This window comes from Ostrinia nubilalis, chromosome 4, assembly GCF_963855985.1.
Source record: "Ostrinia nubilalis chromosome 4, ilOstNubi1.1, whole genome shotgun sequence".
NCBI classification, from domain to species: Eukaryota; Metazoa; Arthropoda; class Insecta; order Lepidoptera; family Crambidae; genus Ostrinia; species Ostrinia nubilalis.
Genome location: NC_087091.1, coordinates 17,802,572 through 17,830,296, shown reverse-complemented (window position 1 = coordinate 17,830,296; position 27,725 = coordinate 17,802,572). Strand labels below are relative to the sequence as shown.

Genomic DNA, 27,725 nt, shown 5'->3' with positions numbered 1-27,725 from the left:
ATTTATTTATAGAAACCAACCAACAGCTATACATAGATAATATTAATTTAGTTACAAGACAATAATTATTATGCGATCAAAATTATGGTTGATAAAATAAATATTTTAAAGATGTGACACTACCAATCATTTTGTTCTATAAGTAAGTACTTAATGCCCTATTGACAACATAAAAACATCTAATGATTGCTTTTACGACGTTATGCAGGGTGAAAAAAAAAATGGAAAAAAGTTGTTAACCTACTTTTTTTTCTTACTTCGTCATAGAACCAAAAAGTTGTCATTTTTGACGATGTATTATGTATTACTAAAAGTTGTGTACCGAAATAGTGCTTAAACAAATTAATACTTAAAAAAAGCGATGTATGCGTATTTCCCAGCAGATTTAAACCTATTCTAGCGCGAAAAACTCGTCGCGCCATTGATGGATTTAGGGTTCCCTCGGTGAATACTCAAATCAATCTTGTTAAAGGTCAATCTAATTTATAACCCGAAAAACTTTGAAAATTTAATAACACTGTCGAGTTTATGAAAACGAGAATAATTTAGACACGCACATAAAACCATGTGCAAAACAACATTAGAAAATTTGAGTCAGTCAGATACTAAATACATATAAATATTGTCTGTCAGGTATGTAATGCATGCATATTAATAAAAAACATCTAATTAGAATAGAGAGAATTTGTAAAATATACTTCCTTCGGCGTAATAATGAGTGAGTGTGTATTTAAATAACAGTACTTTAATTAAACGAGACAGATTCTACGGAACCCCTTGCGAAGTAAAAACTGTTCTAGTATTTTTAGCTGTCGCTTGAAAAATGTTTTTCATGTTTGGCACATTCATGTTTCTGCTGTTTTGTTACATTCTCCCGTAAAAACGGATAGTCCATAATTTGAATAAAATATGGAATAAATTGCAGGGAAAGTTTTTCTGAAAACACCCCTTTATACGCATTAATGACTGTAGAAGTGTGTATTTATTTCAAAGCCTACGTTCAGAAAAAGAAATAAATCCTACAGAAACTTGTGCGAAGTAAAAATTCTTCTCACTTTTCTCGCTGTCGCTCTATGAAAGTTTTCCATGTCATGGCATCCATATTTCATTGTTTGTTTTGTTCCATTCTCCCGTAAAAGTTGAACTACGTCTGTCACCGATTATTATTTCACGCGCGAATATTGACAATGGAATCTAGTTCAATCCTGACACTGGATTTTAGGCACTTTGCTCACAGTAGTGACATAACTAAAAGTAGAGGCAATTTTAGAACAAAACAAAAAGCAGCTGCATAAGTGTAGTTACATTCACCCACCTGTATAAGTAGAGTTACATTCATGTATTGAAAATGTATGTTTACATTTGAAGTTAGTGACTGGTTTTTAAAAGTATTCCTGTAACCCTTAAATCAGTCGCTGCGATTAAAATTTTGTTGTAAATTACAAACATTCCTTGGATATTTTATACTGCAAATTAAGCAAATCTTATAGGTAACTTAAAGGGTACATACTGTAAATAAGAAATTTTTGCCGGAGCAAAATAAAAATAATTATTTAAATTGATAACAATTTATTGTGGGTGAGACACAAAAAATTTAAAAAAAAAAAAAAAAAGGGATGGGTCGTTGGGCCGTTTGGTTGGTATGGATTAAAAATACTTAAGAATACGGAATTAGCGCGCTAGTCACCACCACTCGGCTCAACCCCCTCCGCACCCGTCGGGCGCAGCAAGCGTCTGGCACTGCGGGACAGCCGGTGCCAAACACCTCCTTCAACGGAGGAAAAAATCCGGCGACAGCCGCTAAAGCAGGACACAGCGCAGAGCTCGCCACCGAGCACTGCCCAACCAAAATCTCGATTAAGTGTGGGGCTAAGCGTAGCACGTGGTAGTGGGTCCGCAAAATTACGGGGCTTTCGGATTTATTTCTGAATTCCCTTATTTTCGCTGAGGATGACGATGCGTGCCCTGCCCGTTTATTTGGGAATCGGCACGGTTCAGACCCCTTAGAATCGGGACACTAGGACACCACGCACACCCGAACCTCCACTCGCGAGCACGGACAACCAAGCAAAAAGGAAAGGACACTCCAAAAAGCGCCGGTCATCACCTGTGACTTGTGGTCCGAATCAAACCCAACAATAACAAACAATAAAAATGTTTCTTCATTTTTATTTTTTATTTCTATTTCTAATAAGTTCTATTTGAGTCAACCAGCCTCTTATTGAATAATTTCGATATGAGAACTCACAAAACTGCTCCTCCGATTTAAATTTAATTAATTAATTTAACTTTTAGAAACAGAAGAAACTTCACTCATAGTATTCGGACCGTCTCTCGCGCGTTTCGTTTCGCTCAGAATATGTCAAATTTCTAGAACGTTCCGAACCCATGATCGATCAAGATACATTACAATGTTATTTTAATATAAACATTGAGGAAAATACTAGAAATAGCTAGAATTTAAATTAAAGAGCCTAAATATTAAGTTTTATAAAAATTTAGTGTTGAATATTTAATTTCATTATACACTTCTTCTATACTAAAAGAATGGAACGTAACGCATTGATCTGTCAAACGGAGACATTCAAAAGTGAGGTTATTTATTGCTCTGTTCACCAAAACAACGTAATTAATTTTTAATACAAGTTAATCTAAATTCAGTGAATCTCTAACGACGACACAATCAAGTGACAAAGGAAATACTGTACACTTTGTAATATGTGACCTTACAGTCAGTTGGAATGTTTGTTTGTGGAAATCGGTAAGTATTCAATCTCGCCAAGAAAAAAAAGTGTTACAATACCAGGTGACGAATTTATAAACATAAAATGTATCTTTTGTAAATAAATAGATACGTCATAGTATTACTACATACTACTTAGAAGACGCCCTATCATAATGCATTTACATTAAAAACTTACAAATAAATCTATAGTCACTTTCATTATATCCAAAGTTACCAAAGCAAACTTTAGCGACGCGCCAGGCAACTTAGTGAACTAAAGTTTGATTCACTGTCAATGTCGTCGGCAAGTAACGCGCTATTGAAGTGTCTGTTCACTGAACACGACCTGACAAAAATTGTTTGTCTGGTTTATTTCTAGGCTGAAATATTTTGCTGGATAAATTGTGTATCTCGTGAGTGGAGTACCTATTTCGGTTGTCAGTTTGGAAAAACTATTATTCTTTTAGGGCGCAAAAACTAATCTTAAGATAAATTAATTAAGTTATTGTGATATCCTCTTTGCTTGCTTAAAAATTAACGTTAAATGTAAGGCACATTATTGTCTAATTTTAGCTGTTTCCACAGAATATTACTTGTTACATAGATACTTCATTTCTAATTAAATTCGAGTAGTGTGTGCCTAGATCTATCATATTTTTAAGTGTTGTGAAAATTAAAGTAGCTAAAGATACAAAAGAACTTTTTTGAATATAAAAAAGTATAAAATGTGATATTGTATTGGATAAAGAAAGCTGTCCTCGGGATTGTTAAGTTAAGCAATTACGTTAAATGCTTATACAAAGCTTGACCTCGTTTGTTGCTAGTAATTAGCATTACCTTGTTGGATTCAAATTGATTCTTAAGTACATACCTACATTGTTGCAGGGCGTCAGACATACATTGTTGTAATAAAACAGCACGTATGTTTTAATTTCTTGTGGCAAGCTAAATATACTTGTGATACGAGACGGTTCACGAGTTCACGACACCTTAAATTCCAATTGTTTATTTATGCGATTAGGCTCACAAAGGGCACTTTTACACGTCCCAACCCTACTGCTTCGGGACAGTAATATGGGTCAGTACTGAGAAGAAGCAGCGCTAGAACCTCAGTCACTATTGTTAGCCTCTTTTCAAAGATTTTACAAGATATGTACTGGTGTGAGCTAGGCAGTTTCAAATATAGTCCATAGCGGCAGAGAAACGATTATTTAAATGAGAAGAGTGCGTGGTGGACCTTACCTCCATCGCACTTATTACATGCCATGTAAATTATAAATTACTGTATTGATTGAAAAAGAGGCTGACTGAGTTTCTTCCGCCACTTCTTCTCAGCACCAGCTCATATGTTGTCCCGAAGTGGTGGTAGGGCAAGCTATATTTGGGGAAAGGGCGTATTTACCATCGGCAACAGTGTTAACTATCCATTGCCTGTCATGTCGTCTCGCAAAGAATCACCATTTGATGAGAGCGAGAGAGAGAAACGGAAATGGATAGTTAACAGTGTGGTTGTGTGTACTGAATAACCTATTTTATTTTATTTTAGAGACCTTCGTCACTCGGCTATTACCGCTTTGTTAAGCCTACTTAATGATACCACAGTGTTTATCTTAGTATGCTTCCGCCTGTACATTATATCACACTTAATGGGAACCTTTGTTAGCTGTGAAAGGTGCTGGGGAGGAAAATAAACAAAAGCATATCATATTTCTTTTCTTATCAGCTGCTACAATAATTGCTTTTGCGACCTACAAAGCTTAATGATATGTACTCTTTAATCTTCTTACTGCTTTTTTTGGTTATTATTGCTTATCACTAGGTAGGCATAGTCGCTTTCCGCTGTCTGTCTCTATGTATTCTTAGGGACTTTCAAACTACGCAACCGATTTTGATGGGGTTTTTTTCAATAGATAAAGTGATTCGAGCGGAAGATTTATATGTATAACTTAGCACCCATGAAAAGTTAGGGCGGGTCGCTAGTTATCAATATCCCAATTTATCTCTACAATTATGTAACACTCATAGATTTATAGGTCAAGACAAAAACCTAAATAAATACAAAATAAGTACCAACTTAAATTATCTTACTGGATTCATATTCATCTAAATTGATTTATTTTCTACTTTAATCTCAGACTTGCACGTCGCCTAACAGACACAAGACTAATGCTTGCAATGAATCCTGATTTTGTTTAATTGGATGGGCTCGCATTTATCGCCATTGTTTCAGGGGGAATTGAGTGAGCTTACTCAGATGATTACCTAGATCTTTATGATTTAAGATTGACTGCCACTTAGTGTAGCAGCTTGAATCTCGCTAGGGACGATGTGCAGAATGATAGCATTGGGACATCTTATGTAGGTGTCTTAGCTTTCGGTAGCGCATTCTAATTGTAAAGGAATTTTTGAAATCGAGCCAGTAGGTTAAGGGTGGGTTGCACCATCTTACTTTAACTTTGAAAAACGTCAAAAATTAGTCAAAATACATACAAAAACCACCCGTTATCGTCAAAGTTACGATCAAAGTTAGGTGATGCAACTCAGCCTTCGAGTTTATTCATTACAAACATACAAAATACAAAACTTTCCTTTTAATGTTGGTATAGTTAGTTGTCGACAAAAGAGTTCTACATTTTATCCTACCGTGTTTCTACGAAAATAAATGAGTTTAAATTTAAGTACGTACCTTGAAGGAAGTTGACAGTCTTGCACATAACCTCCCCGAAGTACCAGATGAGGGTGACGGACTTGGCGATCTGCACCGGCATGCAGAACAGCGTCACCAGCAGGTCGGCCACCGATAGGTTCACCAGGAATATGTTGGTGACGCTGGAACAAAGACACGAAGTTAGAGCTTGCTAATGTGAATGATAGTAAGAGAGGCTTGGGTCTTATGACCATAGTCAAAGGAAAGTTTTAGTAGGACATCTTCCAACAGCGTCTTATGTTATGTTTAATCGGAACGCTAACGATTATACTCGTCGTAACAAAACAATATCCTACACATTTTTTTATGCATAACAAGGCAAGTATTTGACCACAATCGCACCTGATGTTAGGGTAGTACATATCTACCCTGATAATTTTAAAGTATGTAACGAATTTTATTTGTTTCATCCGAAGTTTAACAGGCAAAAGTATTAAGTTCGCCTTATTCAACAATTTATAATGTGGCACTAAGATTAAACAAATAAACGTAGGGACTATGACAGAGCATCAACGTTTTTTATTAGGAAAACTTTTCGTTTAAAAATAAAAATAAAAATGTTTGTGTATAAATCGGTTAATAAGAACATTCTTACTTTCACTTTTACTATGTCTCAAAATAAAACACGTTCCACCTTCGGGTCACCTTTTAAAAAGGATTTAGGAAAATCCGTGACCCAAAGTGGACACGGAAAACCGAGGGCAGGAGATTATGAGGATTGTTTTATGGGAACCCACATCACATCACATGTGCACAACCGCCAGTGTGCAATGTGTGTTGAATGTGAAAACAATCCTTTTCTTTTTGTCGGTATAAATTACACGGGTGCAAAATGATTTTGTAACGTTTAATATTACCCTTTAAACCATTAATATACCTACTACTTTGGAATAAGTTTACAATCTGATTCATGTAAAAACCATTCAAGCTACAAATTAAAAGATATTACCGAATAAATTAAGTAACATATGCAATCATTTCGTGCTGCATAGACAGGTTTAATTGGATCTTACTCGTTACTTGCAGTTTTACTCTTTTTTCTTCATCCATTCCAAACAAATTATTTAAGAAATTAATCACTAGTGTATCTGTATTTCATAGAACACATTAGTAGTAGAGTTCTCCTTCTCGCTAATGCATTTGAGAAAATAATAACTTTTAAAACTCCAGTACACAAAGCCGGTTCTAAGAAAGACGTCGCAAACTATCGACCTATCTCCATTTTACCCACTCTTGCGAAGCTGTTTGAGAGGCTTATACATAATATCGTATATCCTCTTCTCCACAATAACATACTTCCACAACAACACGGATTCGTCCGTAGACGTTCTACCGTTACCAATCTTGTAGTGTACACCAACGATTTATTTTACAATATAGACTCCAACAAACAGACAGACAGTGTGTACACCGATTTTCAAAATGCATTTGATAGGGTATATCATAAAATATTACTAGAAAAAATCGCCTATAATGGTATACGGGGGAATCTGTGGAGATGGTTCAAATCTTATGTGACAAATAGAGCACAAAAGGTGGTAATCAATGGGCACGAATCCGAAACTGTCTCTGTAACTTCTGGTGTCCCACAGGGCTCAATTTTGGGCCCATTCCTTTTTGTAGTTTTCATTAATGACGTCACTGACTGCTTTAAGCATTGCAACTTTTTATTATATGCAGACGACCTTAAGATATATCGTACAATTAATAATACTTCTGACCACCTCAAATTTCAACAAGATCTGGACCGATTTACGGAATACTGTAATAAAAATAAATTAAAACTAAGCTTGAATAAATGTAACTGCATAACTTTTACAAGAAAAAGATTATTTACAGAGTACAACTACTCAATTTGTGGTGTCAATCTTAATAGAGTACAGCAAATTAGGGACCTAGGGGTTACACTAGACTGTAAACTTACGCTGGATTCACATATTGAAAATATTTGTAACAAAGCATACAAAATGTATGGCTTTGTCATGCGATCTGCTAACAATTTTAGGAAACCAGCTACATATCTTCATCTTTACAAATCTTTAATTCGTTCTCAGTTGGAATATGCCATACCTATTTGGGATCCTTACTATAATAAATATTCTGATAGTCTAGAAAGAGTACAGAAAAAATACCTAAAGTGTATGAACTATAAATGTTATCGTGGCCGTTTGCCTTATTCTGGATTATTGGAAAGGTATGAGTTGCCCTGCCTTAAAACTAGGAGACTGTTATTGCAGGCTACCCTGCTTTATGATTTTTGTCATAATAAATATGATTGTATCAGTATTACAGATAGGATAAGATATCAAGTACCGAGTAGGCCACGCATGAGAGCCTGCCGTACTTTTAAACTTTTTGCTAAAGATATATGTCGGACTAATGCTGGAAAGCGTTCACCATCGTATAGACTAGCGCAGATATATAATAAGTATTTTAATCACATAGATATATTCTCTTCTAAAATCAGCACATATAAAAAACTTGTATTAGATAAATTAACAGAAGGCATAATGGTTTGAATGTTGGACTAGGTTACGTTATAATTGTTTTTCTTTAATTATAGCTTCTCAACTTACTAATTAAGTACTCTTATAGTAATATGTGGTTAACTATGTTGGTTTCACAATTATCTAAGTTAGAATTGTATATAGCTCATAAGCATTCATTGTGTAAACTGTTTGTTGACCCCAATAAATGAAAAAAAAAAAAAAAAAAAAACTAGTAAACAACATTTTTCAATCCGAAATAATATTTCGGTCCGATTCCAGTCCGGTTTCAATACTAGTTTTCCAGAAATTCTATGATTCAACAAAAGTGTTTATTTAAACATAATTTATTAACTTTTAAAATCGATGCATATCCCTATTGCAATTCATCGGTTATTCTATTTCTTGTTACTTAATGACCACTCTGTCGTGCTTGTAGCTCTTTAGTAATTTATCATCATCAGTATCATCTCGACCATAGGAGGTACGTACACTGCTGAAGATAAGCCTCCCCCAATGTTTTCCATATTGATCTAGTGTTAGCGGCCTGCGTCTAGCGCCTCCCTGCTACTTTTATGATGTCGTCGGTCCACCTTGTTGGTGGACGTTCCACGCTGCGTTATCCGGTACGCGGCCTCCACTCCAGAACCTTGCTGCCCCATCGGCCGTCAGTTCTGCGTACTATGTGCCATTATTCAGTGCCGATTATTATAGTAATAAGAAGTGCTTTGGAAGACTTGTTGATAATAATACTGTTTTTTTTTTTGTTTCAGGTAAGTGTTTTCATATTTTCAAGACGTTGTCGGTGGCAAGCTGTTTTAGGTATGATAGCTCTTTATTTTTTACATAGGAAGTGTCATTCAAGTGCGTTTTTAGGTTTCATATCTGTAGGATAATATTCAGTGCGCGAACAAAACTTTAGGCACGGTAATACTATATGATATTATTACCGTGCTTTAGGTCACGTTAGGTGCATTAAGTAGAGAAGTCTTATTGTCTTCTAAGGTAAATTATTCTTTTAACCTAGACTTATTGTACAAAATAAACGCAAAGTATTAAATAAATACCTACCACGTATGTGAAATAGGTCTACTCGTATGTAATACGCAATGTATGGAAAGATTTACTTAGCCGTTAACATAGGTAGGTACTACAACATCTATTCGCATTATCGCCTCTACACTTTACAAAACAAAATAAAGCAAAACGACTGTGTTTTGAGGATCACCTACAAAAAGCAATAATGAATACATAAATTCACACAACTTACTAGATCTAAAAATATCGAGTGTTGGATCTCTGAGTGAAATCTCAATTTCCCAAACTTGTTTCTACTCATCCCAAAGAGTAAATGTTTATTTTAAACAGAAGCACAGAAGAAATACCCTAAGTACCACTTCAGCCTTTGTCCACGGAGGCTCGTCGACAAAAAGATTATACCCACGGACTTTTTGCGGTGCTCTAGTTCTTTTTGTGATGTGCTAAGGTCTAAATTGTATTACAGTTCTGCCCAACTTTTTACAGATACTACGTAGACCACGTAATCCTTATAAGCCCTACTAGGGGCAGTCTTCAGTATGAAGGGTAGATTCCAAGGTACTTAGTATGTAGGTATTTCTAAAACTTCATGTTAGTAGGTACATTTCTTTCTAACCTTGGTGAGGTTCAAGATCAAGGCGAATATCGAAAAGGAGTTAAGCTACCAATATTGCTAATTGGCAATAAAGCTTGTGTAAGGCTGATTTTTTTTCTCCTCGGTAGCTAGGCGTTCTTAGCAAATTCCAGAAAGAAACTAAACTGGCTATACTTTCCTACTTATGACATTTTGCTAATGAAAGAACATTGAGTTCTAGGGAATCTCAAATTGGCAAGTTCTTAATTGGTAAACTTGGCGACTTTTAGTAATTGGCTAGCAATAAGTCCGGTCAACGGCATTTCAAATTAAACAATAGCTATCTTAGGTAGTTAATAAATACTTATCATTTTTAAATTACCCTAAAAATATAAGATATCCAAAAATATAAGAAATGGTTCAGAAGTTAGAGTGCAAAAAACGTGACAAATAGAAAAAGTGGAATTTATTAGATACCACTATCTTTTTGACCTACATGAAATTCAATTTATCACACACATAGTCGCACATCATCACAAGATTACTGAAAAGTTTCATCAAAATCCGTTTTAACAGTTTTTGCACGGAAAAGTAACAAGCACACGTACTTAATCCATACAAACTTTAGTAGGATTGTTTGTACATAATATACTCTTAGGCTGGGTTGCACCATCTTACTTTAAAATATTATGTCAAACTCCATACAAATAATGCCGGTTATCGTTATAGTTACGGTCAAAGTTATGTGGTCAGCCTTAGTGAATAAACCTCCACCTAAATGGACACGTAGGTATATAATTTTTTCTCTTGTTCTATTGCGTCAGATCACCCGCTGTTTCATGAATGTTGTCAATTGTTATTCACAATAGGCGTATTGTGCTCGAAAAAACATAAGGGTATTCCCGGAAGGCGTTGTTTATAACATTAGCCCGCGGCCGTTACCCCGTGAAGACCTTTTACATCCACAAGAGCTTAATAATATATTCTTCTGTACATTGTTTCGGTTTTATATGTTATTGATAGCCTTTTGTATAAAAACTTGAAAAATAAAAATGTTTCTACTGAAACCCAAAAGTTCATATCCTTTAGGAATACTCGTGTGAAAGGTCAATTAATATTTTTGTGAATCCTCTAGATTCGTGAGATTGTTTGGGATTGTAGGACGCTACGAACATTTTATCAGAACGAAATCAACACGAGCGAATTCCAAAAGCTTAAAACTAAAGCAGAGTTGCACCATCCTAATAGAACTTTTACAATCGTCAAAATCTGTCAAACGCCATACAAAAAATACCGGTTATTGTTAAAGTTACAGTCAAAGTATGTTAGCGCAACTCAGCCTAAGACTTGCACTAAATTCTCGATAAAATTCCATAAATTGGGTTCGTGCTGTCCAAAACTACTAACTAGTAGGTATTGTCGAAAAAGATCTGCACTTGTCTAAAAGAGCCACTCGGGACGATGTTCAATTTCGAACACACCTGATACACTCACACACCCACATGACAGGTGCCTAAGTCTACACGTTTTCGATTACGTCACTTCACGAGTATGCCATTTTATGAACGAACAATTCTTATTTACAACCCCTTTGTGGATTGCCACGTGTAAAAACGTAAGGCATCCCTACAGGGCATTTTTATAAACATTGTTGTTAAACCAAAATCTGCTTTATGCGAAATGTATTCTTTTGAGATACTCCAGGATAAAACTGTCCTGTTTTAGGCAGTTTTATGGAATTGTTTTTGATTAAATTCAAAGCTGTAAAATATTCACATGCTAAAATCATAAAAGGTACAACATAAAAAATTATATTACTAAGACAAACTATACAAACTATAAAGTGGACTTGATGATTGTTTTACTACATTCTTATTTAAGGTAAAACACTACGTCATGTTCTCATTTCATTTACTCGATCTAAGGTCTATGCAAAATATTTTGTCTTATCTAGAACGCCATTAGATAAACTAGGAAAACAACAGATGGCTAGGTAATACTCGTAAATGGTGACTCTGACCCTATGATACTAGATAGTTCGACCAAAATTTTGACCACATTTTCATAAAATTGGAGATAAAACCCTCAATTATTTGAACCCTGAAAGGGTTTGTATTACTAGTCATTTCCAAATTTAGCTCTAACATCAGGCAATAATATTTAGACTGAGTTCCACCTAACTTTGATCGTATGACGATAACCGGTGTTTTTTGTATGGAATCTGACAGAATTTTGACGTTTGTTAAAGTTAAATTAAGATGTTGCAACCCAGCCTTAAACTATTAGTTTAGGATACGCCTACGTCATTATTTTGTATCATATGAAAGTACTCGTAGATTTAGTAATTTTCGACCATGATTAGCTAGCTGACAATAGAAACTCGTTCTTGTGCCGATTTTTCTAAGCATAATTATTAGAGTTTATTTAGGAAGTTTATGAAGTAGTAATACAGTTTTAGGTCATATACCTAAGTGCTTTTTAATAGCCTTATTGCAAAAAATTTACACACGATCCGAAATAAAAGTCCTTCCAAACCAAAAAGCTATTCATTATCAAGATAGAGCTTTTTGTAATACCTAATGGTAGTGCTGCGAAGAAAAACGTTATAAATTGTTGTAATTTCCTCGTGTTTCTATTATTTTACGGAGAATAAAAGCCATGGGGACCAAAATGATAAGTGCCCTCATATTTTAACACAAATTGGAACTGGCACTCTTATGTAGCAAAAATAATAATGTTTTCATTCATTATTTTATATTCGCTGCTGCGCAAAGGTATCCTAAATAATATCTACAGCTATCCCCATTTAAAGCCAAAGTTTGCCACTCCTTGTGGCCGTCCAAACTTCATGTCCTTTTTAAGTCTTTAACAACAGACGCAGCTGTCACATCTCTAATTTAGAGCTACCATAATAGCCTAGAACTACACTCAACATCAAATAAGTCGCACCATCCGTGACGCGATTTTTTTTTTTTACTTTAAAGATTATCTTCTGACACAATCATGGTGCCCCAACAATATTGTTGTTATTTGAAAGCCCAATAAATAAACTTAAAGAAAAACACATTAATTTTTTTATTAACAAATAACAGGTAACATAGATGTGACTTGAAAAAAGGCCTCACTTGGGGTCACCTCTGGGACCAAGTAGACCAATTTTTGTGGTTATAAAACCAAATAATGATCTTACGTGTCGTTTTTGACAGTTAACTTAGCAATTAATTCCAATGTAACAGTTTTATAGCCATAAAAGTTGGCTCAAGCGTAACTTCCTATTTTTTTAAGAAGTGACTCTGGATCCTTCTTTAAACACATTTTTGGGGTAAAAACCTTTCCTTTAATGAAATGAAGTTTAGAACTAGGCTTTCAAATGGTACCAATGTTGTTGGGAAGTGGGGATGCATACGTTTGATAAGTGCTTGTCGCGGGAGGTGCGATTTATTTGATGCCGAGTGTAGATAGCATGCACTCAATCCAGCGCAGTTTTGATGTCGTTTCGTTAAAACTAAATGCTCTACAAAAGATTTCATTTATTAACACACTAGCTTTCCGCCCGCGGCTTCGCCCGCGTGGAATTTTGTCTGTCACAGTAAAACTTTATCGCGCGCGTCCCTGTTTCAAAAACCGGGATAAAAACTATCCTATGTTCTTTCCCGGGACTCAAACTATCTTTATGCCAAATTTCATCAAAATCGGTTGCGAGGTTTAAGCGGGAAAGCGTAACAGACAGACAGACAGACAGAGTTACTTTCGCATTTATAATATTAGTTGGGATAATGTAACTCATATAAAAATGTCGCGTTGAGGCCGGTATTTTTCTATTTTAAATGTTCCATATACGAGTATTTTATTGTAACAAGCTTATATCTTATCTAGAAAAGTATGAAAGCGATTTCATTTAACAGAAGGTGAAAATTCTCATTTAGAAAAAACCTCATAAAAACTTAACAGTAGATTTGGCCGTGAAATAATTTATGCTCCAATAAAAATGTTCTATTTGCGCCTTTTACTCCGGGAATTGCGAATATCAGACAAGTTTCTACGAAGGTTGGTTTTATTAAATTTGAGGTGTTGAAAACAACTAAAAACTGCGTAAAAACCTCAAATATTGGTTTTAATGCTTTAATAATGGAAGAAAAGATTCTCAGTTAGTTTTATTTATTTAAGGCTGTAGCCCAAGACACAATGTTTATTTTTAGGGTTAAGAAAATTTCGTTTCTGAAAAATAATGAACAAGGCAGGGACTGTTGAAGAAAATAAAGAAGGTTTCAAAGTAATTGCACATTATAATTTTGAGCACAGCTTAATGTAAACCCAACAAAGAATAAAATGCAGGTTTCACTAGTACCACTAGTATGCTAAATCAAAGATTTCAATTTATTTTATTTCTATAACATAAAATCCCAAATAGAAATTGATGAAAACCACACAGTGCCATCGTGTGGGCGTTGCTACGTAAAAATATTTCATGTCAGGTAAAATTTTTTGTGCGAGTTTTAATTAGGTATCACTTTTTACCTGAAACATTAACATTTACTTATATTTTTCACCTAAAAATATTATTTTAGTTGAAGGTCATGGCTAGAATTAGAAGAAGAAATATTTTAAGCTAAACTTTATCTCGGTATTATTTTTAGACCTTAATCTTTCAATTTAATGAGAGAATGAAACTTGAAAGAATCAGTGTAAAAAGTAATTACTGTAACTTACAAGATTACACCACTGAAATGGCTGAAGTTAAAACCAATTTATCTTGGATCACTTAGAAATACATTTCTTCACTTAGTTCAGGCTGAAACTCTGTTATTTGGGATTTGAACTGAAACGAGATTCAATTTTTTGGATATACAGGATGTGAGGGGCAACATTTTAAATGAAGACTACTGTAGATAACACAATATAATTAATTGTATTATTTAAGAAAAAATACATAATTCTCTGTGCATTTCTTTTTCACACTCCTTTACTCTAAATATTTGGCTCTGGCTCATGAGTTTCTTCCGCCACTTCTTCACAGCACCAGCCCATATGTTGTCCCGAAGTGGTGGTAGAGCAAGCTATATTTGAGACATAAGTAAGCGCCCTGGAAAGGACCTAAGTACTGGATAGTAAGCTCTGCATTTGACTTTTGACATCAGCCACCGTAAACTTTTCCACCTGTGCCGTGTATTAGTAGATTTATGAGTTTAATTATTATTAAGTGATCTATTTATTTAATTGTAAGTTTGGGGAAAAATACCTACTTTACTCAATTTTAAACTTCGTCCCTATATTTCGTGTCAGTGTGCAGTGCTCTTACAGCCTGTATAATAACTTTGTATAACACAATTTAAGCAATTATTGATAAAGAAAGACCACCTACTTTGAATTCGGGCGAAAGATTAAAAACTTAGATTTGTTTGAGAGAATCGGATTATGTATTTTAATATTGTTTTTAAAAGAAATGCCTTTATGATTATCCAAGTTATAATTTATTGCCTTGTCTTGTACTTCTTTCGTACTGTAACACTACGGTGTAACACGAACTTTTAAATTAGTCGTTAATTTAACGCACTTTGTGTATTAGTTATTTAATGAATATCTTTACTATTTTTCGAGTATTTTGGGTGTGCTAAATATTGGTGGTCCAAAGGTATCAAAATAAAATAATTTCTTTTCCTTGCTCTTTCCTATTATTTGGGGTCGGCCCTCTTCGTTGACACTATCTTGGGTAGTCGAAACATTTGTTTGGGCACGCTCAAAATACAATGTATTTTATTAAAAGCTGTTTTGTACTTTTACCATTTACATACACTACTTACATTTATATAAGGACAAAGTTTCTTAAGCAACTGGTACAGAGTTCACAAAACTCAGTAGATGATGTGATAAACTGTATTTATGACGTCACAAAACAACACAGTAGAATAAATCAATGTGAATTTGACTCTGCTACATATCATGTTTACTCTGGATCAACGTCTTTCATAATATATTTGAACTATCTTGGCGTCATTTTTCTATACACAAGAATTAAAATCGTTTTTAAACCGAAGTAGTTACGCGTTTAGTGTTTGGAAGGTAGGTAATGGAGCCATACCTTGGTACCCACCTGAGTCACGATCAAGAGTGCTAGACTGACTTTGTATATTGAAACACATCCACGATATGGTGTCTTAATTGAAATAGTTGCAATTTTACAACAAAAACTTGAAGAATGTGCTGTGCTGCTGGCTCTTTTCTAATAATAATATGACCACTGTAGTTTAGTTTTACACTCAAATATTGAAGAGCGAAGTTGAGTGGAGATCGCGTAAGCAAGCGTTTTTAGGACGTGCTACTGGATGATTTTTTTTTTATCCACAACGAGGAAGCTCTTGGCCTGTATCTCACCTGACGGTAAGTGATAAAGCTTAATAAAATGGTGTGTCCCTATACTCGTAGCACACTCGTAACATACTCGTAGCGTGCTCGTAGCGTGCTCGTAGCGAACTCGTAGCGTACTCGTAGCGTACACGTAGCGTGCTCGTAGCATACTCGTAGCGTACTCGTATCGTACTCGTAGCGTGCTCGTAGCGTACTCGTATCGTACTCGTAGCGTGCTCGTAGCGTACTCGTAGCGTACTCGTATCGTACTCGTAGCGTGCTCGTAGCGTACTCGTAGCGTACTCGTATCGTACTCGTAGCGTGCTCGTAGCGTACTTGTAGCGTACTCGTAGCGCACTCGTAGCGCACTCGTAGCGTACTCGTAGCATACTCGTAACATTGTATTTTTGTAACAGCTACAGAAAATTAGTATTTATGTAAATATAAGGGCTTGTTACATTTAACCATAAACATCAAGGCTAACCAAGTTTTAAACCTTACGTCTAGTAAGGTTTCAGTCGCGGTTACGTATTAATTAAAATCCATTTTCTGTGCGACTCGTGACAGGTTCAAAGACCTGATAATAAATTCAATTTACTTCCGACGTTGTGTTGAGATTTTCCATGCAAATAATTAAATCTACTTACTTGAGTTAACTTAGATTTCGAACTAAAACAAACTAGTAAGTTTTAAATCCCTTTATTCTGTTAAAACGTGCTAAGTCTTGATTGACATTATTTAATTAGTCTGAAATTGTCAGCTTAAATCAAGGCGATTCCTCAAACTTACTTGTTTTGAACAATAGTCAGACTTTAGCGGAATAGTTCAATATTTTGTTTTCTTCCAAAGTAGCTCTATTTACAAGAACTTTAGACAATGGTGTTTAGATTTACGTGCCGTCATTATTACTTTAGAAGATACATAATACAGAATATTTTATTTCATTTTATTACTAGGCGAAGTTGGACCTACCTAACTGGACTGTTTGTCCCAGGTATACATAATTGTCAACAAGTTCGAGTGTAGTGTCTCCAACCTTCAGAGGAGTGGGTACAACACGGGCATTTGACATAATTTTTGTCTTGTCCATGTTCATTTTAAGACCCACTTGTTGAGAGGCTCTACTGAGGCCATCGAGCATTGTGTTTAGGTCCTCCACGGTCTCAGCCATGACTACGATATCGTCCGCGAAACGAAGGTGTGTGATATACTCGCCGTTGATATTTATGCCGAATCCGCTCCAGTCCAGAAGCTTGAAAACATCTTCCAGGGCGGTGGTGAACAGTTTCGGAGATATGACATCTCCCTGTCTCACCCCTCGCTGCAACTGGATAGGTTTCGAGTTCTGATCCTGGAGGCGGACCGACATTGTGGCGTTTTCGTACAAGCCCTTCAGCGCTTCGATGTATCTATAGTCAATTTGGCACCGTTGGAGAGACTGTAGCACTGCCCAGGTCTCGATCGAGTCGAAGGCTTTTTCATAGTCCACAAACGCCAGACAAAGTGGCTGATTATACTCCTCGGTCTTCTGTATAATCTGCCGTAGCGTATGTATGTGGTCTATGGTACTAAAGCCTTTTCGGAAACCGGCTTGTTCGGGAGGCTGGAAGTCGTCGAGCCTGCGTGCGAGACGATTCGTGATGACTCTCGAAAACAGCTTGTAGACATGGCTCAGAAGTGAGATGGGTCTATAATTTTTCAACAAGGTTTTGTCGCCTTTTTTGAAAAAAAGTATCACCACACTTCTGTGCCATGCCGTAGGCGTTTTTCCCTCAAGTATGACGGAATCGAACAGCCTCTGAAGAGCCTTTAGTACCGGCGTTCCGCCTGCTTTCAGAAGCTCAGCCGTGATTCCATCATCACCCGGTGCCTTGTTGTTTTTCAGCTGTTTGAGAGCCATTCTAATCTCGTACAGGCTGACGTCCGGGATATCTTCGGTGTAGTGTCGGGTCAGTCTAGCTCTTGGGTCTTCGGCTAGATTTGTGACAGGTGTACGTACACTCGTGTATAATTGTCCGTAGAACTTCTCAACCTCTTCCAATAACTCAGGCCCCGACGAGATGTCTCTGCCATCCTCGGTCTTCAGCTTGGTCAGTTGACTTTGGCCAACAGACAGATCCCTAGCGAACACTTTAGAGCCTTTGTTACGCTCAATCGCCTCTTTAATACTTAAGAGGTTAATCGTCGAATCCAACTCGGCTGGGCAGCGTTCGGGAAGCTTCGCGAAATTCTCACGTCCGAAATACCGCAGTGTCTCAAGACAAAAGTATTTGACCAGTGTGTGTTGCCAGTGATGGTGTATGGCTCTGAGACGTGGTCGCTTACTATGGGCCTCATAAGAAGGCTCAAGGTCACCCAAAGAGCGATGGAGCGTGCTATGCTCGGAGTTTCCCTGCGTGATCGAATCAGAAATGAGGAGATCCGTAGGAGAACCAGAGTGACTGACATAGCCCGCAGAATCGCTAAAATCAAGTGGCAGTGGGCGGGGCACATAGCTCGAAGAGCTGATGGCCGCTGGGGCAGGAAAGTTCTTGAGTGGCGACCACGAGCTGGAAGACGTAGCGTGGGCAGGCCTCCCACTAGGTGGACCGACGATCTGGTAAAGGTCGCGGGAAGTACCTGGATGCAAGCGGCGCAGGACCGGTCTTTGTGGAAATCCTTGGGGGAGGCCTTTGTCCAGCAGTGGACGTCTTTCGGCTGAAACGAACGAACGAACGATTACTAGGCGGCCGCGTGACCTATTATTGGCTCGCGTTTCAAGTACTATGCCAGTGATCTAGAATTCTAGAGTTCGTTCCCCGCACAATCTTAGCGTAAACAACTGTTAGGAGCCGGTAGATCTATTCTCAATTTCTCATAAATAAAACACTGGATACTTTACTTTCACATTACCTATACAATATTGCCTCATTTTAAATTACAATTCATCAATTAGCACAAAAGCGCGGGGAGTCGTCCACGCGCGTTCCTCTAACCGCTAACCTGACGTTTCTAGTGTGACATTGACACTACGTTAATGTCACTATGACAGCAGCTCATTAGCTTTATCGATACCGTTAGTTTTAGATTGTTCACAATTTTATTATTTATTTAATTTAAAATGTATGCAAGTCATCCTTAGGTAGATTTATCTGGAATCTGGTTCTCAATATAACATCGTTCTTACTCGTAATTTATGATTAAATGGCAGTAAAATATCCAAAGATATTTTATTGTTTTAACTACGCAATATGTTTACTAGAGCGGCCATCCAAGGAATGTGGCTCCATTTTCTTTTGGCGAATGGATTCAGAGGTTTACTTAATTATAAACTACTAGCTTTTGCCCGCGGCTTCACCCGCGTGAAATTTAGTTTGTCACAGATCGTCATAAATTATAGTCTATATGTCATTCTGGGTTATACACAATAATACTGTAAAGTTTCATCAAAATCCGTTCAGTAGTTTTTGCGTGAAAGAGTAACAGACATCCAGACATCCTGACATCCAGACATCCAAACTTTCGTATTTATAATATTAGTAGGAAGTAGGATATTCAGGTTAAGGTTCAGTACACATTTTATTATTATAACACATTTATAAAAAAATGCCAAGTGCGTGTCGTGGCACGCGCAGTGTAGGGTTCCGTAGTTGTACGTTGTTACCTTAATAATATTTTAGAAGCAAGCAATTACTTCATCTAAAGTCACTTTTAATATTTTCTGGTAAGGAATTTTTATTAAGTATGAAATTTTATAATACATGAGTTAAACGCGTACTCTTACACTAACCTGTTATAGTCCGAAGGGAAAAATGCTAAATTTTATCTGCTCTTCAATTTCACTACAGATCCCTAAAGTCCAAGCCAGAAACATCAGTTTCAATCTGCCTTGCGAATAGTGTTGTGCAGACGCCATTATACAGTGTGTTTGGGATAGGGCTAGCGATAATTTAAGGCGATGTTGTGATGTCAATTTTATCGACAAAAATGCCCCCATATGTGGGCCCACCCCCTCCTCTTGGAATGGGGGGGGCTTAATTTTTTTATGTGACTCTACATAAAAATTGTTTGTATTGATAAATAAAAAATTGCATAAGTATGTTAGCCAATAATGTGTCATTAAAAAAACACAAAAATGAAAAATAATGACCAAAAAACTTAAAAAAAATAATGAATTTTAGTTTTTAGTTAATTCAGTTTTGACGGGCACGTTTATTGGGGCATTTTTATCGATAACATTGACATCACAACATCGCCTTAAATTATCGCTAGCCCTATTCCAAACACACTGTATCAACTGTATAGTGGGAAATGAGGCGAGCAACAACTGTTTGTTGCGCTTAGCGAGACGGGTAATAACCCCGTTAGCAATATTAAAGTCACGAAAATAAGTGCACAGAACCTTTGGGAATTTTCTAGACCTTTAGAATAAGCTTTAAATCGCCTAAGAATGGGTTCTACTACGTGACTTTCAACATTCATGAGACCTTGAAGACTCTCTCTTATTTAAAGCTTATCCTTATTCATTTAACGTTAACTTCATATTTGCTACACTATTATGGTAGAAACAGGTTTCTTGCGATTTTGATCACTCCTCCAGATCCGTGTTATTTTAAACTAGATTTTTAACTTCGCATGAAATGTCTGTCATAGATAATTTTTAACGCGCGTGTCTCTGTTTCAAAACTGGGATTAAAACTATCATTTGTTCTTTCTCGGGACTCAAAGTAACAGACAATTATGTACTTTCGCATTATAATATTAGTAATTGTTAATTTTCGTAACTACGTTTACATAAACAATACCATATTTTCATCAAGGACGAGGTATAAATCCCGGGATTGTTTCGTGACGAACACGAGGCGTTTTGTTGTTTGTCTCCGATTTTCTACTTACTTTTATTCTTGTCATTAGCAGTAAACCGTCACCGAGCCCTATCATCGACTTATACGATAATAATAAAAACCTTAATTAAGGTGAGCTTAGACTAGAGTATTTACTTGTAACAGAACAACGAGCCGCTCCATGATATACTCTATTATCTATTGCATTAACCTTTTAAGAACCATGTAAACGTGCTTTAGAAACTGATCTTTTACCTTATATTGAACCATTTGTAGGAAAGTTACACTACAGAAATGGTCGACAAAATGCTCTAGTGTATGTCCACCTTTATGGAAACAATTTCAGTCTCCAGGTCTCTTGGTTGGTTGGTGATAAAATCTTTAGATTGATTCTCAACTTTACAATTTATATCATTCGATAGTACCAAACCTAAAGTACGGCCAACTAGCAGCGATACAAAAGGTCGATTCGACTGTCAAAATGACAATCTATTCTGTCTCTTCCCATCTTGTGCATTTGTCGTAATGTCTCGTTCTCCCGCCAAAATATGTCAAAATCAAACCCCTGCTATTCCAAATGACCATGACATTGGGTTTGTTTACATTTGGTATCGCTTCTCGTTGGCCGTACTTTAGTAAACTAATTCCTAGAATTATTGCGTTTTACAAAGTAAAATGTTTGTTTTTTTCCTTTATTTCATGAAGAGAGTACGATAGGCAGGCTTATTATCAATTCTAACTAGTTAATCAACCTTGAGGTAATACGGAATAATCAATTGTGGAGTAAAGACGAAATATTATTGATGATCTTATTATGAAACGATTTATATTACCCAAGGGCTATAGACTGTTATCGAATGTCTATCTTTAGACTTTCGGTCTCTGAGGATTGTGATAATTTGGATCTGCCTGAATAATATTTGTCTTCAACCAAAGAGTTTTGTGCCATGTTAGGGGACCGTATGAATTTTTGCCTACACTTCTATAATGGCGCAGTTACACTATGCCGAAAATTGATCGAGACATACAGTGTAAAACACGCACTTCAATTATTTTTGAGTGCGCGTGGTCGCGATGGAACAAAAGTTCCATCAATTTCTCGCATAGTGTAACTGCGCCATAATTATCAGTTTCTGGTAACACAGATGAAAGCAAAACATCCTCATGATAAAAGAAAATTATGCATCACTTTATCAACCATGTAATTCCTTTTAGTAAAAGAACCCTGACACTAAATGACAAATTATGTGTACTTTCTCTGAAATGACGCTGCAAAAGTCGACTTAAATGGACAAACTACACTAGCGTCTCATGCTGGTGCCATTACTGTGAGGGTGGTAGCGCTCCGCAGAGAATGGAATAAAATAGAATATACTTGTTTTTAGAAATAAGATAGAAGGAAAAAGTAGAGCGTGTATTACGAAGCGTTTGTTTAATTCGGAATTTGCTTGTAGTAATTATCTTGAAAATTAAATTAAATTGGTCGAACAAAACGTATCGTGCTTAGTAACAGTCAATTTTCAAAGGAATTGGGTAAAGGAAACAAGCAGAAAATGTTTCAAACTGCGTGGTAGTATAGGAATGGTGTGTTTTCAGCAGTGTTTTGCTTAAAGTTACTATTTATTGTAGACTCTTATTAAAGCAAAATGGTAATTAGTTTCGCCTAGAATTCAAAAGTTAGAACAAAAATATAACGATGAAGTACAAACAAAGAATATTTTTACCACAAAATAGTTAGGTCGTAGTAACAAAAATTTTGCAACTTGTAAAACATACAACTAGAAGTAGGAATACCAATTAATCGTTTAAAATAAAGCGCCCTAAACTTCCACGACACGATTTCGAAATCGCTCTATAATCACTATCGCTACCTTTCAGTGATTTCGATCGATGACAGATAAGATAATCCTGCAGAACTGTTAGAGATCCCAAATCGTTCAAAGAGATTGATGACACAACCCACCGTGAAACCGCTTTGAATTGCCTTTGACGTACTCGATTGATGGTCCCAGAAAAAAAACAAATTGCGCGGTCATTTAGCTTTGAAAATCTCAACTCTTTCCCAAATCAAAGGTATAATTCGGGTTACAGACCAAAAGCTCATATAAATAAAGTTCAACTTCGCTCACATAAATAAAGCTGCAGAAGTTTCCGCATTAGTAGTCGTATAGTTGAGCTAAATTCAAGATGGTTTCTACTAGGCAGCGTCAATTTCAGTAGAGCATGACACACGCTGAGTACGTGCCATTTTGGTTCAATAAATTCTATCAAATACCTATTTGATATTATGTTAAATTGTTATATCCAAATATTTGATATTACTTACATAATTCTCTTTCAAAAATCGCCCAAAATCACCCCGTCCCATAAGGAAAACTGCGTCAGGTAGGTATGCATCCTGATCTGTAATAACAGTTTAGCTCTCGGTCTGCAAGCCGCAAAAAGCAATCCAGTTTTACTAAGTCACTGACTCGGAATATGATGTTTGCTTTTCAAAATCGTAAAAATATCGATGTGTTACTTATTTGATTAGATCGAGAAATTAAAGAAGATAGCTGTTAACCTGTTCACGTCTCAGAGATGAGGTTTGTGTGCGATGAGGCGTGACTATCGGCGTTAAGGCCCGATATAAGGGTTTAGATCATCCCGTCTTGGTTTATATTTCCAGTTGAAGAAATCGTTTTGGTTTCATGGCAAGAATATTAACAGTTTTGCCACCGGTTAGGTACATAACATTATGACAGCAGACGTAATTAGGTGCTTTAAATGGTCCGTTAACTGATACTGCAATAAATAATGATACCTTAATTGTAAATTGTTAGCGATTTATTTGTACATACTTAATATTAATCAGAGGTAAACAATACCAAACATGTCCATAGTTAACAGGTCTCAATAAAGGGAAATCACTGAAAAAAGTAGTAAAACACTAGTCTCAGTCTCGCGTCCCGTAACTATACAGTCCGATATATCTTACATTAAACATATTAATAGCAAATTACTCGTATGCCATCTGCAGATTATTCACTTTAACATCAATATGGTTGGTAACTTTTCCCTCCGGGAAATAATACTTGTTGAGGAAATCTTATTTAGGAGGGGAAAACAGATTTGGTAATATTATATTAGAAGTTAAAGTTAACTCAAGCTTGATTAACTTTTCTTCTTGGAATTCACTTCGTTTGATTCACAATTTCCTTATATCTGCTTTCTTTTTTTCTATCACATAAAGTATCTAGCCTCTTATAAAGGTTATAATAATTATTGACTTATTATAAAAATAATCATACATATTTTGGGCGTCGCGTTTGGAGGGTATGACGTAATTTAACATGAATAATTTGCTGTAAGATACCGATATTGATCTCTTATAGTGTACCTTAACGTGCCCTTCGAAGCATTCCTATTACGGACAACCCGATTGATTCAAGCTTGAAATGTTATAATCAAATCGGGACATAATCTGATTATGCACTGTGTATTCTACCCTACCTGCCAATCGAACCAAAAACCTCCAGACAAAGTGACTCCAGTCATGCAAGCCTTCATAATAGCAGAACGACGTAAGCACAAGCGTATATAAAATAACCAGCCACGTATCAACAATTTTTTTTAACCGGGGTAATTTTTTTTGGGGCATCTTGAGATGCCTAAAAAACGCACACATGACTTTGATGTATTACAAAGGGATGACATGAGCGTTTCAAATTAACTAACGATAGAATAACTTGCGCTAAAACACCTTTTTTTTTCACAAAGCACCCCTTCATTCCATTTGGCGCCCCCTTTAAAATCCGTGCCTGAAATTATTTCAAAATCAAAAATATTTTATTCAATTTTCACTAATGAACGTCAAAATACAATACTTATACCTACTTCATACATAATAGTATAAATTATAAAACAAGCCTTATAATTTATAAGGCTTGTTTGTAAGAAGCCAGAATATACGCGAACAACGTTATCTAAAAGCACATGAGCTTTAAAAGTCGTTGACCGCAAATCGTTGTAAGCTGACGATCGTTAGAGCGAACTACCTCCTAAAGTTTCTGTCCACTTGGTTGCACTTAGCACTAAACTTCCCAAACTTGACGTCCCATTATGAAATTTACGGGCATCAAAATAAAGGCGTTTATGCCACAACATCTCGTGGGTGGCTCGTACGTGCCGTTTTAGTTCTAGTAAAGTTGTGAATAAATTTCCAATATGCGAGCTTTCAGCTTGAACTTTGATCTCACACAGTATTTTTTACATTAACACGTTTAGGTATCAGAAATCGTAAACCTAGTTCTTACTGAACGAACAGTGGTTGATTCTTGGATGAAATCTAAATATCAAAGGTGACTGACTGACATAGTGATCTATCAACGCACAGCCCAAGCCCTGGACGGATCGGGCTGAAATTTGACAAGCAGGTAGATGTTATGACGAAGGCATCCGTTAAGAAAGGATTTTACGAAACTCCACCCCTAAGGAGGTAAAACGCGTAAGAAGTCGCGGGCGGCCGCTAGTTATAAAGATAGAGTGGATCTAGGTAATAGGATAACTTCGTTACAAAATATAAACTCATGATATTTGAGAGTAGAGTTGTAAAATTTATATTAAACCGTACCTATATCTAGTAGCGACGAAGACTCTTCCTGAAAAATTGAGAGCTAATAGATTAGACCTTTTAATATCATATTAAAATGAATTGAACTTTTATACACAGGCGTAGCACAATATCAAGAATATTTTATAGCAAATATAATATATTATAAACCGCTGGGAATAAGGCATCTTGAATTTATTTGGTCTATCCTAATAAAATACACACGAGAATTGGAAGTATCGGATAAAATATGATGAAATAGAAAGAATAAAATATGAGAAACTTGGTTATTGGCTTAGTATTATTTGATAGGTAATATTTTCTTTTAGGAATTAACTTTTTATATTGTTAACACAATAACAAAAGTATGATATACACACAGTGCCTTCTTCATGTAAATCGAATGAACATAATTGGTCAATTTTGTTAATAACTAGATAAAATTCTTCCGAAATATAAATTTTATAACGTACTAGCAGAAAATAGTTTGAGTAATATTTCCCTTTTGGGCAACATTTTACAGCTCCGCCCCAATCGGATGTAGGGTGATTGTAGCCTTAAGCCTTCTTCGACAAAAATATATTTTTAAATCCGACCATAGTTCTTAAGAATAAAGCTCTTCAGCTTCAGAGCTAGCAACTCGTACCTTACACGGTTTCAACTTATTGCGAACTTTTTTTTTATGTGACAGGAGGCAAACGAGCATCTATCTATCATATCTATGCCTCATCATTAATTTACACAGTGACGTGTAATCGTTGTTTAACGATCAAGACGTCATACTGGTTACAACCTGTGTCTTCTCATAATATACATTTGTTTGTATATTGAACCGTTTTCCTTTGTTTACACACCGTAGGCGATGATCGGTACAATAGTACCTATAATGTTTAGCATCACAAAGATTGTAATAGAGATCGTTAATTTGATAGAGGACGTTTGAGAATAATCCCTTAATTCACTACTTTGCTTCGATAAAAGTATTCCTAATGACTGCTATATAAGAGTCAAAAATTTCATTCAAAGATCTCGTTTACTACGCTACAGCCCTTTTCATGTTTTCATAAGTTTCTCCGCGCACTAACGAAACCAATTAGCTATAATTGAACTTTTTTTCTTGTCTGGGGCTAACTACTAAGGTCGCAACCCTAGTTTCAAACTAAACGAGTACTGGAGCTAACTACTGATAACAAAGTAACAATCTCATTAAAAATACGAATAAAGTTCATGAGCCCGTTCGAAGTTCGCGTGTGTGTGAAAAGTTAGGTTAAGCTAGCACAAATTTTAATTTGTGGTTTTGACAGATAGAATAAGGCAACCCCTACTCTTTCCGAGTACAAAGTAAATAAATAAATAAAATAAAAAAGTTTATTCAGTACATAGGGTCTTTCCAGGGCACTTATACACGTCCCAAATATAGCTTGCCCTACCACCACTTCGGGACAACATTATGGGCTGGTGCTGAGAAGAAGTGGCAGAAGAAACTCAGTCACCTTTTTCAGCCTCTTTTTCAATGAGATACTGTAATTTATAGCTTACATGACACGTAATAAGTGCGAGCTAGGCAGGCAAATTCCACGCACTCGTCATTTAAATAATCGTTTACTTTATAGTAGGTATCCTTTTTTCATAAGGATTGTCTTAACCTGTTCTTTGAATTTTTATGAATAGGTAGTAAGAAAACATGTCTCTCATCTAGACAGCAAAGGGAGTGTAGCCCAAATCCTCCCTTTTGCCTTTGGTATTAGGGGTTGTCCTTCTGCAGTGAAGACTAAAGGACATGATATTGATGATGATGATGAAATCAAGTAACATCCAAGACAATGCTCTCGGTGCATCACATACCTATTCGTTCGTTCGTTCGTTTCAGCCGAAAGACGTCCACTGCTGGACAAAGGCCTCCCCCAAGGATTTCCACAAAGACCGGTCCTGCGCCGCTTGCATCCAGGTACCTCCCGCGACCTTCACCAGATCGTCGGTCCACCTAGTGGGGGGCCTGCCCACGCTACGTCTTCCAGCTCGTGGTCGCCACTCAAGAACTTTCCTGTCCCAGCGGCCATCAGCTCTTTGAGCTATGTGCCCCGCCCACTGCCACTTGATTTTAGTGATTCTGCGGGCTATGTCAGTCACTCTGGTTCTCCTACGGATCTCCTCATTTCTGATTGTATTCACGCTATTTAAACGCACATTGAATATTTTGTTTATTTAGAACGATGAAATACGACTAAACACACGTATGCGAAACCAACCAAATTGCCAAATACAACGGACTACAAACGCGTAGCATTTAGCAACAAACATCGCCAGCTGTGTTGCCAGTTCGAATTCCGCTGGGAGCAAATGTTAGTTTGACTAGCACGTACCAGAAATCATGGACTTTATGTAGGCAGGTACATTATACAGGGTGATTTTGTAATCAGTATCCAATTTTTTTTT

General features: G+C 36.3%; 1 protein-coding gene across 1 annotated transcript in view; it reads right to left on the bottom strand.

The window, feature by feature from the left end:
- LOC135071289 (QRFP-like peptide receptor) overlaps window positions 1-27,725 on the bottom strand; it is a 176,763-nt gene that overhangs the window by 101,244 nt on the left and 47,794 nt on the right. The window contains exon 2 of the mRNA XM_063965079.1: window positions 5,412-5,554. Within this exon, the coding sequence (XP_063821149.1) occupies window positions 5,412-5,554 (143 nt within the window). The remainder of the gene's footprint in view (window positions 1-5,411; window positions 5,555-27,725) is intronic.